The sequence below is a fragment of the Callorhinchus milii genome, unplaced genomic scaffold (assembly GCF_018977255.1).
Source record: "Callorhinchus milii isolate IMCB2004 unplaced genomic scaffold, IMCB_Cmil_1.0 Scaffold1, whole genome shotgun sequence".
Lineage (NCBI taxonomy): Eukaryota > Metazoa > Chordata > Chondrichthyes > Chimaeriformes > Callorhinchidae > Callorhinchus > Callorhinchus milii.
In genome coordinates, this window is record NW_024704742.1 from 19860684 (window position 1) to 19873113 (window position 12430).

A 12430-nucleotide genomic window follows, 5' to 3' on the forward strand; every position below is an offset into this window, starting at 1 on the left:
TTCACCTATTGAGCCTTTGATTGAGCTCCATCAGAGTTAATCACAATTCCTTGCATTTTCCCATAATCTTTTATATTGTTTCTTTTCAATAGTTTTGAATTTCCTTTTAAATAATAGAGCCACTGTCAATAGACATTACTGCTTAGATCCAGCAGCTGTGATGGGTGACGGTCTATCCTAGCAGCTGGGGTATCGTCTTGCTGCAAGCTTACCCCCTTGATATCCTGATTACTTAATGTGTTGATCAGGATTGTCTATTTGGGAAATCGGGAAATTTCCCGCGTGCATTTACAGTATACATAGGCAGCAGGTGGCTAGAGCTAGATGGGGTAGTTGGAGATTGAAAGCTGCCACCAGCCCCAATTGCACCATTCCTGGGTCCCCAAGAATCGACTGATATACACTTCACACACCCACACATCGGCCTTATAGGCACTTACACGCAAGTGCAAATGGGAGCGCTTGCGCCTGACGCAGGCATAGATGCTGCTATTTTCCTCCTTATGCAGATCACTCTTCACTTTATCTTGGTGGGATCGCTGGGAAGGCTGGAAGAGAGGAAAGTCACCACCAGCAACATGATGGTGAATGGCCTAACAATGTGCCTGGCTGGCTACCCACATCCTGCGCCATCAGGGGGGGAGGGGGGCAGAGGTGACCGCGGTGGTGCCAGGGTTTGGATGATACTGATATGTGAGGGAGGGAGAGCTTTATGTGTTGCTTTATGCTTTTTGGTGCTGGCGCCTCCACGAATTGGCGCTGCCCTTTTCCATGAAAATCCCAAACCCTTTTGGGGAGCCAGTTGATTTATAGCAGTGAGTGGAATGTAGACTCTCTGGAGGGACTTGCCCAGTTTACCTAATTTTGTAGAGTATTTGGTGCAGATTGGCAAGAGCTAGGGCTTGGGAACCTCAAGAATTTGTATTGGGGTACTGCGAGAGTTAACCAGCTAAAACCGCACAGCTTGCCAATGAGAATACAGTGTGGCAAGCTCCCTGCCACTTGTCCAGCCAGGACCTCTCCACCTGTTTAAAGCGTTGGCTTGCAGGATTAACAGGAGCTGAGTGGGAAGTACCTCTGTTCCCAGTGACTGCTTGGACTGTCATCAGAGTATATGGTGTATGTGGCTCAGGAACCAAACTGCCGATACTGCAATAGAGGATTACTGGATTCCAAAATTCTGTTGCCACCACATCAACTTGGAGCCAGTTCCGTGGAGACTCTGCTTACCTTCCTTCTCCCTGCTGCACCCCCACCCCCTCCAAAAGGAGGATATTTCTAGGAGTCAGCAGTTATAGGGCATCAATGTAAAACAGTTAGAGCAAAGGAAGGAGGATTAGGAAAAATAATGCTTTCACATAGTATTTTTAGGATGGAAAATGTCCTCTGGAAGTAGTGCTTGAGGCAGGATCCATTGGTATTCAAAAGGGAGCAAGGTAGATGTCTGAAGAATAATAATCTGCTGTGATATGGGGAAAAGCACATTAAAGGACTGAATTGCATGGCTTGTTTCAAAGAGTGAATGTCACAGCCCTCAAAGACTCCAGGAGCATTGGGGCAAGAATTCTTCCCACTCTGCAAAGGCTTAATGAAGTTGGTGGTCCTGGGTGGACAAGCAGCAGAAAGTTTGATTGCAGTGAAGCTTGATAGTTGGTTATATTCCAGCTGTACCCAATAAACATTCTGGGGTCGGTAAGCCTTGGCATTTGACCTTGAGCGTCCTTATTGGAAGGGCGTGGGGAGAGGGAAAGAGAGCCGTCTCCACAGTGAAATGCTTGACAATAGAATGTGGGATTCAATTCAATCCTCTGCGGAGTTCTTGGTGCAGTACAGTACTCTCTTTTTGAGCCATGTATGTATGCAGTGATCCAGGCCACAGCGAATGACAGACCAGACATTCTGGCTCACCTGGTCTTGCGGGGGCATCCCAGTCACTGGAAATGGGGATTCTTCCCACTCAGCTCTTGTTAACCCTGCAACTCAAAGCCCTAATGGTGGTTCTAACTGGACAAACAGCGGGAAGTTTGCCAGAATGTACTCTCAATTTTAAGCAATGTAATTTTAGCTCATTAAAGTATCCCAACGCACACTCTGCGGGCCATGAGCCTTGGCTCTTGCCAGCCTGCACCTAATACTTTTCAGAATTGAACAAACAGAGTGTGTTCCTCCAGGAGAGAATGTGCAAATGTTTCAAGTCTGGAAATTTTCATGGGTAGGTGGCATGCATATGTGGAACCCTGTCAGGTTTGGGTATTAAGCATGATGGTGAGTTTCCACATAAATCAGACAACCAGCTGCTTAAAAAAATAAATTACAGTGTTTAGCAGTTTTTAGTTCTGCGACCTAGTCTCTACCACCCTTCGTGACAAAACATTGACAACCCTGAAGCTGCATCCTCTTGTTCTGTTACATTGGCGTGTCTGAAACTATTGCCCCGGTTTTAAGATGTTGACTTGAGAAGAATGTGGTTGAGTGTTTAGGGAGAACAACATCAACAACAAGATTCCATTTATAGAGCGCCTTTCACGTCAGGAGGACGTCCCAAGGCGCTGAAGTGAAAATCCAGGTGCGTGCTCGTGCCTTGATTTATAGAAATATTTTACCAATTATTTTTGCTATTCCTGAAATATCTAATTTCAGCTTAACCTCTTTAAATCATATCTTACTATATTCTTTGGTTTTGCATTGCCTGTTGGTTAGCTAAAGTTAAAAAATACAATCTGGAACCCATTACAGAGAGTATGAAAGACCTCTGTGATGTTTGCAGCTGCTATCAGATTGCTGTATTTCCTTCAAATTGAAGGTATTTTATAATTTTTTGGTAGGCATGAATGGCACTGCTATGTGTTTAGAATATAATTTTAATCTTAAATGCTTTGGGGTTATAGTTAAAAGAAGGAAAAAAACATTTCTCTTAAAGCAGAGAAGCAATTTTGAATATTTAAAATTTATAGTTGGATGTTCTTGCACACTGGTAGGATGTGGATCTCGATTCACAGTACCCCATATGGTGAGCTCTTGATCCTTGTCGAGCAGTTGGAGACACTGAATGAACATAAAAGTATTTCTTCAAAGGAAAAAAATGGAAAGTGCATCATTCAATGAAACTCTCACCACTCAGCATCTCTCTGGAGCAGAAGTGAGCAGAAAGTCAAACGAATATGTTACATTCCCTTCCTTTTAGGGAATTTGTGTGGCCATTCTCGACAGAGCAAAATAGTTTACTTTTAAATTAAAAATATTGTGGTAATTTATTACTCTCTACCCCCTCCTCGCTCCCTCTTTACCCCCTCCTCGCTCCCTCCCTTCCCTCCCCTCACCCTGACCATTTCCCCCTTGCTCGGGTCCTGACCCAACTGTACAGCGCCTTGGGACGTCCTCCCGAAGTGAAAGGCGCTCAAATGGAATCTTGTTGTTGTTGTTATTTACTCCGGGACGCTACCCCGCGTGAAGGGTGCTATATAAATGCAAGTTGTTATTTAAATTGCTGAGTTTGTAGGTGTTTGAATAGCTATTTTTCTAAAAGGCAAAATACTGCAGATGCTGGAAATTTGATATAAAAACAGAAGTTGCTGGGAACACAGAACAGGTCAGGCAGCATCTATGGAGAAAGGAAAATGAGTTAACGTTTCAGGTCGATAACCTTTTGTCATTACTGAGGGATGTTGGAAGGGAGAAAATTGTACGGACAAGCAGGAAAAGAAAAACCAAGGAAAAATGTAGGTGGAGGACAAAAGATGACGAGATCAGAGGTATGAATGTTGCAGGACAAAAGAAGGCAATAGTGGGAGATTATAGAAACAAAAGGTACGTCTGAGACCCAGAGGATGTGTGAATGGTTATAGAAGAGGGGGAGGAGGTAGCATGGCAAAGAGAAGATGGGAGCTGTGTTTAAGGTCTGATTTAAGGCCAACAAGCTTTTTTTAGTTGTGCTACAATTTATTGGTCAGAAATTATTTGTCCCTTAATGTGTTGGAGGTTGCAGGATATGTAGAGTAAAAAAAAGATGTCCTAACCTGGAGGTTATGAGTTACTTGAGTTTTTGACCATAAGACAGGAAACCCTACTATTACAATTTTAGGGTCACTTACACAGTGATTTTTGTCTGGAAGCCAGATTCCTCGTGGGTAGGTACTACACTGGAATACATGTTGTCTTGTGCTATGTATAAATCAATATCATAAAGTATAAAAAAGCAGAACATCTCAAAGCTGACTAAATTAATTAGGTTTACTTGTAAGATAACATTCTATCGTAATGTAAATTGGAATTTAATACTGGCAGTACAAAAGAAATGTTTTTGTTTTCCTACTGAATTACTATACTCTTATATTTAAGAATCGTAGAGGAAGTTTTTCTTGCTATTGAGTTTCAGTTAAACAATGAAAAGATAAACAACAAATGTTTTGTTTAAAAAAAAATGCTGTAAAGCCTCTCGTCTGCCAATGGACACTTTTAGTGTTGACATCCTGTTAACGTCACATTTGCGGATGCCAATTTTTTACCGTGGTGTCAAAACTGCTTGTGAAGCACTGATGAATCTCAAGTCATCAGTATTTGATGGGTATTCTGCATCACAATTTTTTTCCTCACTGATTTTCTCTTCTCTCCATATTCCCTAAGGATCTGTGTCTTTCACCTTTTTCTATAATTATGGTTCCAGGGGTATTCGCTATCGTTGTACCTTGCTCCAGTGACTATTATTCTTTTATGAACCTCGACAAACAGGATATTTAGCTGGGAGTTGGTTGCAGCTCATCTTGATCCTGTCTTTACACTCGTAGCTTGTTGGGGTTGCTGGATATCAGGCACAACATGGATGTCTGAATTTTCTGTTACCTGGGGCGCTGAGGCAAAATGTAGCACGCATAAAATCATCCAACAGAAATCATCCAAAAATCTGAAGTCTGGAATTAAATTTTTTTCTTAATATTTAGGATTGTACAGAATGTGGAAAATACTTGATTTTAGACCTAAATTCAAAAGCTAATTTTCTAGCTTTGTTAAAAAGGACTGGCTTCTGCATTAAGTTTGAGTGGAAGAATTTTGCAGAGTTCTACACAGTCTTACATTTTGAGACACAGTAGTCTTACAAACATTTCCCTGTAGAAGTTAGGCTTGTAAAACTGCATTATGGCATTACTTTGAAGATTTCTTGCCAAAATCTGTGCAGAAATAGAATGATGGCTCCTAGCCTGTTTGTATGTCTTGCTGTGGAGACATTTTCCTTTGCAGTTTGGCGCATTTTGACCTTGATGTGAATTAGAATATTAAGATTGTGCTCAGTAATAAATTAAGGGCACCTCTATCATTGAGGTTGGTTAACAATTATAATTCTGCAAATGAACCTTCAAATTATGAATTTCTTGAAGTACTGTTGAAAGTAAGATAATCTAATATCATCCATTTTTTAAAGTTGAATGGGTTTATAATTGTAAACAGGCGTTGAATTAGCAGAAAAGGGGAGATTTGACTACCGTTTATCACTATAATTGCAGCAAATTTAGAGTTTTTGGTGGGTTTTGATTTTCAAATGGAGTAATTATGGAGTTTCAGTCCAGTATATTCATTGTAAGCTTTTAGCAGTGAAAATAATGGTCCCCGGCAGCCAATTGTCTTCCACCATAGGTCTTTCCCTCTCCCCAGCAACTTTAATAACTCTTTTGTGAAATTGTCATTTTCTCCAGGATACTTTGAAAACTGGATGGGGTAGAATGTTCAATGTGGTGTTTGTGAGTCAAATTCATAATTGATACTGTAAATATATGATTTTGTCACTGCAGAACTGATAAGAAACAAGGTCACAGTTGAGATGTTACCCATCTGATTGTGCATTATTCCTCAAGACGTGTATATTAATTGGAAGCTATTTAATACTTATGATTTGAGTATTGTCCCATTGTTATTGTCCTATTTTTCTTTTGTGACTTTTTCACTATTTTTCACCCATCACTCTTTCTGTAAAAAATAGTGTAATGCTTGCATTTGATATGGTGCCTTATTGTGTCAAAATGTCTGAGTTGCTCTGTAAAATTAAGTGACTGTATTTATAGTTGAATACGGCAGCCAATTTGCACATATCATGTCCCCCAAACAACCATGAAGTGAATGACCTTTTTGTTAAACTTTGTTCCTTTTTTGCAAAATGCCATGGGATCTGAACAGGTTAAAATGTTTCCAGGACATTGGTTTAACATCTCATCCAAAGGATGGTATTTCCAACAATGGAACTCTCAGCACTTCATTGGAGTATCAGTGTAGAATATGAGCTCAAAGTCCAGAGCTTCTCTCAGGGAATATGTAGCAAACTTCCATAGTTTCTATTCTTGAGGTTCATGATATTCATTTCCTAAGCTCTTTGGATATATGCTACACATGATGTAAAGCAGAATTTATACAGGTACAAACGTTCAGGCACAGTATAATTTTCAGGATTAAAATTTCTTCTCCTGGAAAGTTTTAAACCAAGGTTTTCTCCTTAAATTAAAATAGAAGTAAAACATGAGAAAATATCTCAGTGCTTAAGGTTAAATATATGATACACACACATTACATGTAATATGTATATTTCTTAGTCATTCTGGAATTAATTATGAGACTAAAGAGATGTTATATGGTCTATGCTTTTCATTTATAAGATCAGTCTACTTATACATTTATTGCTAAAAAGCAACATAGTACCGCATAAACCAAGCAGTATTTAAAACCAATATTAAAAGCTGGTTCCTACACAGAATTCTTAGTCTACTTGTGTATTATAAATGAACCCAGGTTTGAGAATTTAAAAAAAATCTTAAGATTCGCTTTTTTTTAAAACAAAACATTTGCTTATATAGCCCCTGCGATGTGGACTCAGTTCACTACCCCACCTTAAAAACTGAGTGCCAGGCAGCACATCCTGTGTGCTGTGTACTCTCTCGAGTGTTTCCAATGGTTTTAACATGCTGGGAGGCCTTCTGTGCCTGCCTGTCCGTTATGTGCTGAAAGTTTAAAGCAAGACCGTGCTATAAATAAACCCGTGCTGTACGGGATAATATATTGAAGTCCAACTGTATTTCTTGCATTCTATTATGTAGAACATTTTGAAATGATAAACAAACACGAGACAGTTTGGCTGGATAAAATGAGCATTAAAAATTATTGGATAAATTGTACTATGCACTGAACCATAGTTTAAAATGGCTTCAAGGATCATTACATTGGCACTGAAATGAATACTGTTTTAATTATCTATAAATAATAGTTTTTTTATTTTCTAACAGAGCTTGTTAGCAATTGGAATTTGGAGAACAAGTGAGATTAAAGGACAATGATTTAATGGCAACACGTAATATAAAGTTACAAAACTTTTAGGAAAATCCATGTTTGAAATTATGATGTATAAACTGAGTTGTAGGAAGATTAAGTGGGAAATTCAATTTGGAAAACTGAACTGGATGATGGATGCTTATTTCTTATTTCTATCAGAGAAAAAGAGAAACCTAGGAAGACCTCAACCTTATTGTTTAAATAAAGTCAAAAACATCCTAATCCCAAGCAGAAATATTTTAAGATTTAAGAAAAAAAACAAGAGCTGGTATTCACACAAATAACAAATTAGTATAAGGAAACTATGTATTGGTAAGGCAATATGCAACACAGAGTGTAGTGGTTGCAAGAAGGAACAAAAGAGCTGTAATAGAAGGCATTTAAAGGTCCTTTAAGCAAAATGTTACGTAGATCATTATAGATGATTAGGTTTATGATAGATGTACTCATTGATTTTTTCAAATCGATTTTCATAAAAGAAGACTACAGACAGATCTTGGTCTAATAAATTTGGCTCAGAAATGTACGATATATGTGGTGGTTAGCCAAGTTGATGTTCTGAAAAATCCAAGCCAGAAAGAATGGTTGCATTCGACTACCCTAAAGCAATTGAAGGAGAAAATTCATAAGGTTCTGGTTTAAAATTGTAAGAGTTTTAAAGAAAGTGGAGCAATAACTGAGAACTGAAAGAGCTCATGAATCTGGAACAAATTTAATAAATAGATATTTTGAATTACAATGGTACAGAATTGGGATTATTGCAGAGTACAATTTTATATAATACCATATTGAGTTTGTGGTTAATTAACAACCGGGAACACCCATTGATCACTCATCAGAAAACTTTTCAGGCCTTGATGTGAGTCCCCAGAATTTAGAATTTTGGATGTTACAAAGACGAAATTGAAACTGAATGGGTAATACTGATAGATTCAGATTATAAATGTGAATTATTTTGCACTAAATTACTACGCAAAATTTTTGCTCTCCTTGTGTTCATCGACTAAGCAAACAGCAGAATCTTGCGGGACTGCAAGATACAGGCAACAAAATCTGTTTGTGTTCATGTGGATAATTACGACATTTGCGTGCGACTGCGAGGTTATTAGGAACACGATTTCCCTACAGTGTGGGTCAATTGCACTCCGAGTAACATTGCGTGCAATTTCACAATTGCACACAAGTAATTTTTATCAGATGGAATTATTAATCATCCCAGAATCCCTCTGCCTGGCTTCCTCCTCTCCACTTTTAAACCCCATGTCAAGGTCTTCCTTTTTTGATTGTGCTTTCAGTCACCTTTCCTCCACACTTCTCAGCTTCCCCTCACCTCACCCATTCACAGTTTGAGCCTCTCAGTCAGATGGGAAGGGCTTTGAACAATTGTGATATGAAAGGTGCTGCATAAATTCTTTTTGGTTGTCATTAAACAGTGAATAGTTAGAAAAGGGACAGAGTCACAAAGAGCAGAGAAATATAAAGAATCTTAAAAAGATGGGGGTGGGGGAGGTGTTGGCAAAATGTTGTCATAACAGCCTTGGAGAATATTCCAATTTGTTAATAGGGCCATGTTAATGTTCCGTGATATTGTTCTAAGATTATATAAGACATTTGCGTTTTCTCTATAATTACTCTTATTTTACTTATTTCCCCACATATAACTATAAAAACTTGGCGCTTGCCTCTTTGTCTTATTTTTGAACAGTGTGATGCACCAAAATAAAGTGCCACCAAAATAAAGTTCTGTGGTGTATATTCAGTCTTGAAAAATGACTCCAAATTGTATAATTTGCTAAACTGTTAAGAAAAATAATACCTGATTCAATGCTTTCAGAAACACCAAGGCAGTAGAACAAGAAAGCCTTTGTTAGATGTTTATGAAAGCTATCGTTTCAATGTAATTTACGCAGAGGGTAATCAACAGCTGGAACAGGATACCAGGGAACATGGTAGAGATTAGGACAATTGGCTCATTATAGAAGTGACTGTGTGCTGTCATGGAAAGATGGTCAAGTCAGTGTTCTGTGAGATCCAATGGGCTGAAGGACCTTCTTTGGAACTCTCTTCTGATTAGTGCAGTTACATAAAGTAAAAATTTTGTCTTACCTGGATACAGCAATGTACTTAATAAAACTAAATATTTTTAAGAAATGTATGCTCGTTTAACTTATTTTTACTGCGTTTAGCCTTTATTTTTCATTATTTTTCCTTTGCATTTTCAGCCCTGATGACATTGGTACCTGCTGGTATATACTACTGTCTGGATCCGTGTTCATTAAAGAGTCCATGTTTCTACCAAGAAGCAGGTATGTTTGCGTAAAAAATATTGCATGCTAATGGGACTCACCAGCTCGTTCTAGCTATTTGAAGATTTTATTTTGTTAATAGGTACCATTTTCAAACAATAAATTGTAACTTATTTATTACATTGTATATTTAATAACATAAATAAAATAAAAGTTACAGAACCACTGTTTATCTTCCAGGAAAATGTTAAATAATATGAGGAGTTCATAATTCACAGTTATTTCAATGGAATCATCTGGAATTTTTTGTGGGAGACGGGTAACATTTTAAAATAAAGTTCTGTCTGCCTGTTTAAAGATTTAGGTCTTTCTTGTCTTGAAACAAATTTCCTCCAATATCTTAAATTCACCCCCCAAATATTTTCCCACCCTGTAGAACATAGGCACAGACAAATTTGGATATGGGCACAGACACATATCTCACCTATGGTGACTTAATGCCACCACTCATAGAGCTGTGATTAAATGATTATTCATGATGTGCATCAGAGGGCATACATGGGGTGGAAACTAGAAGGCTTGTCACCCCAGGTAATTCTTAATATCAGCTGATATTGACTCATGCTAGCATTGGCATAGTTTTGGAACATCCAGCTTGTCCTCTTGACTAAACAAGATTTAAGGGATAGAAGTCAGGATGAATGAAGATGATGAAATGCCATAACATCTCCAGTTATTCATAGCTGGAGATGAGAATAATAATAATCCTCGCATTTGATATAGCACCTTATCACGTCTTCGAGACGTTTCAATGCGGTTTACAGAATATACTGCAAAGTGAATTGACTATATTTTTCGGGCGAAATGCGGCACCCAGCAGAGAGAATTGCGCACAGCAGAGTCCCACAAAGAGTTGTGGATTAAAGTGACCAATTTATTATTATTATTTATTTTGAAGGAATTATTACCCCCAGAAAAGCGATCTGCCAATTGACTAACAATGGGGTTCCTAGGTAAACAGAGGCGTATGGAGTAAACTTGCCCAATGTTTTGCCCTGCCGGGAATCAAACTCAGGTCTCTCGCTTGCGAGGCGAGTGCTCTAACCGTTGAACTACAGGACTCCACTACAGAATAAAAATTAACTGGCTGTGCCGTGTACAGCATCTGGCATACCATGTGGGTTTGTCAACACAATGGATTTGAAGCTTTATTTCCATAAGATCTTGGCAGAAACATAGTGTAAGAATAGATCTAGTTCTCACTATTAGTACTTCCATATTACAATTACTGAAGATAAGAACATAAGAATTAGGAGCAGGAATAGGCCACTCAGCCCCTCGAGTCTGCCCCGCCATTCGATAAGATCATGGCTGATCTTCTGACCTAACTAATTACCTGCCCTATCCCCATATCCCCTAATCCCTCTATTTTTAAAAAAATTATCAGCCTCAGCCTTGAAAATGTTTAAGGACTGAGCATCTACAACCTTCTGGGGTAGTGAATTTCATAAATTTCAAAAATTCAAATTTCATAAATTCACTACCCTCTGAGTGAAGAAATGTTTCCTCAACTCTGTTCTAAAAGGCTGACCCTTAATTTTAAGACTGTGACCCCTGGTTATAGATTCTCCTACCAGGGGAAACAGTCCCTCAGTGTCTACTTTATCAGCCCTTTAAGAATCTTATATGTTTCAATAAGATCTCCCCTAATTCTTCTGTACTCTGGAGAATACAGCCCTAGTTTATTCAGCCTATCATCATAGATCAGTCCCCTCATCCCAGGAACTAACCGAGTGAATCTACGCTGCACCCCCTCTAGGGCAAGTATGTCCTTTTTCAAATAAGGAGACCAAAACTGCACACAATACTCCAGGTGCGGTCTCACCAAGGCCCTATACAGTTGCAGCAAGACTTCCTTACTCTTGTACTCTAAACCTTTTGCAACTAACGCTAACATGCCGTTTGCCTTCTTAGTTGCTTGCTGTACCTGCAAACTAACTTTTTGAGACTGGTGTACAAGTACACCCAAATCCCTCTGAACACTAACACTATCTAATCTCTCCCCCTCTAGAAAATAATCTGTTTTTCTATTTTTTCTACCTAAGTGAATAACTTCACACTTCCCCACATTAAATTCCATCTGCCACCTACTCGCCCACTCCCCTAGCCTATCTATATCCCGTTGCAATCCTTTTGCATCATCCTCAGAGCTTACTCTCCCACTTAGTTTAGTGTCATCCGCGAATTTAGATACGTTACATTCAATGTCCTCGTCTAGATCATTGATGTAAATTGTAAATAGCTGAGGCCCAAGCACTGATCCTTGTAGCACTCCACTAGTCACATCCTGCCAATTCGAGAATGACCCCTTTTTCCCTACTTTCTGTTTTCTACTCTTCAATCCGTGCTAATATGTTCCCATTAATCCTGTGGGCCTTAACCTTGTGCAATAGCCTTTTGTGTGTTACTTTGTCAAAGGCCTTCTTAAAATCTAAATATACTATATCTACTGGTTCCCCCCTATCTAACCAGCTAGATACATCTTCAAAAAACTAAAAGATTAGTTAAGCATGACTTCCCTTTTGTAAAGCCATGTTGACTCTGCCTAATCTTGTTATGGTCTTCCAGGAACCCCCAAACCGACATTTTTAATTAAGGACTCAAGAATTTTTCCTACCACTGATGTCAGACTAACTGGTCTATAGTTCCCCATCTTTTCTCTCCCACCTTTCTTAAATTGTGGTGTTATGATTGCAATCTTCCAATCAATGGGAACTGTTCCAAAATGCAGAGAATTTTGGAAAATCAAAGACAAGCCAACCACTATCTCAGTAGCCACCTCTTTTAAAACCAGAGGATGTAGGCCATCAGGTCCA

At 38.7% G+C, this 12430-nt stretch overlaps 1 protein-coding gene across 10 annotated transcripts in view; it reads left to right on the forward strand.

The window, feature by feature from the left end:
• rapgef2b (Rap guanine nucleotide exchange factor 2b) overlaps positions 1-12430 on the forward strand; it is a 228131-nt gene that overhangs the window by 70744 nt on the left and 144957 nt on the right. For all 10 annotated transcript variants that reach the window (XM_042337922.1, XM_042337925.1, XM_042337934.1 and 7 more), the window contains exon 4: positions 9531-9614. In XM_042337922.1, coding sequence (XP_042193856.1) covers positions 9531-9614 — 84 coding nt within the window. The remainder of the gene's footprint in view (positions 1-9530; positions 9615-12430) is intronic.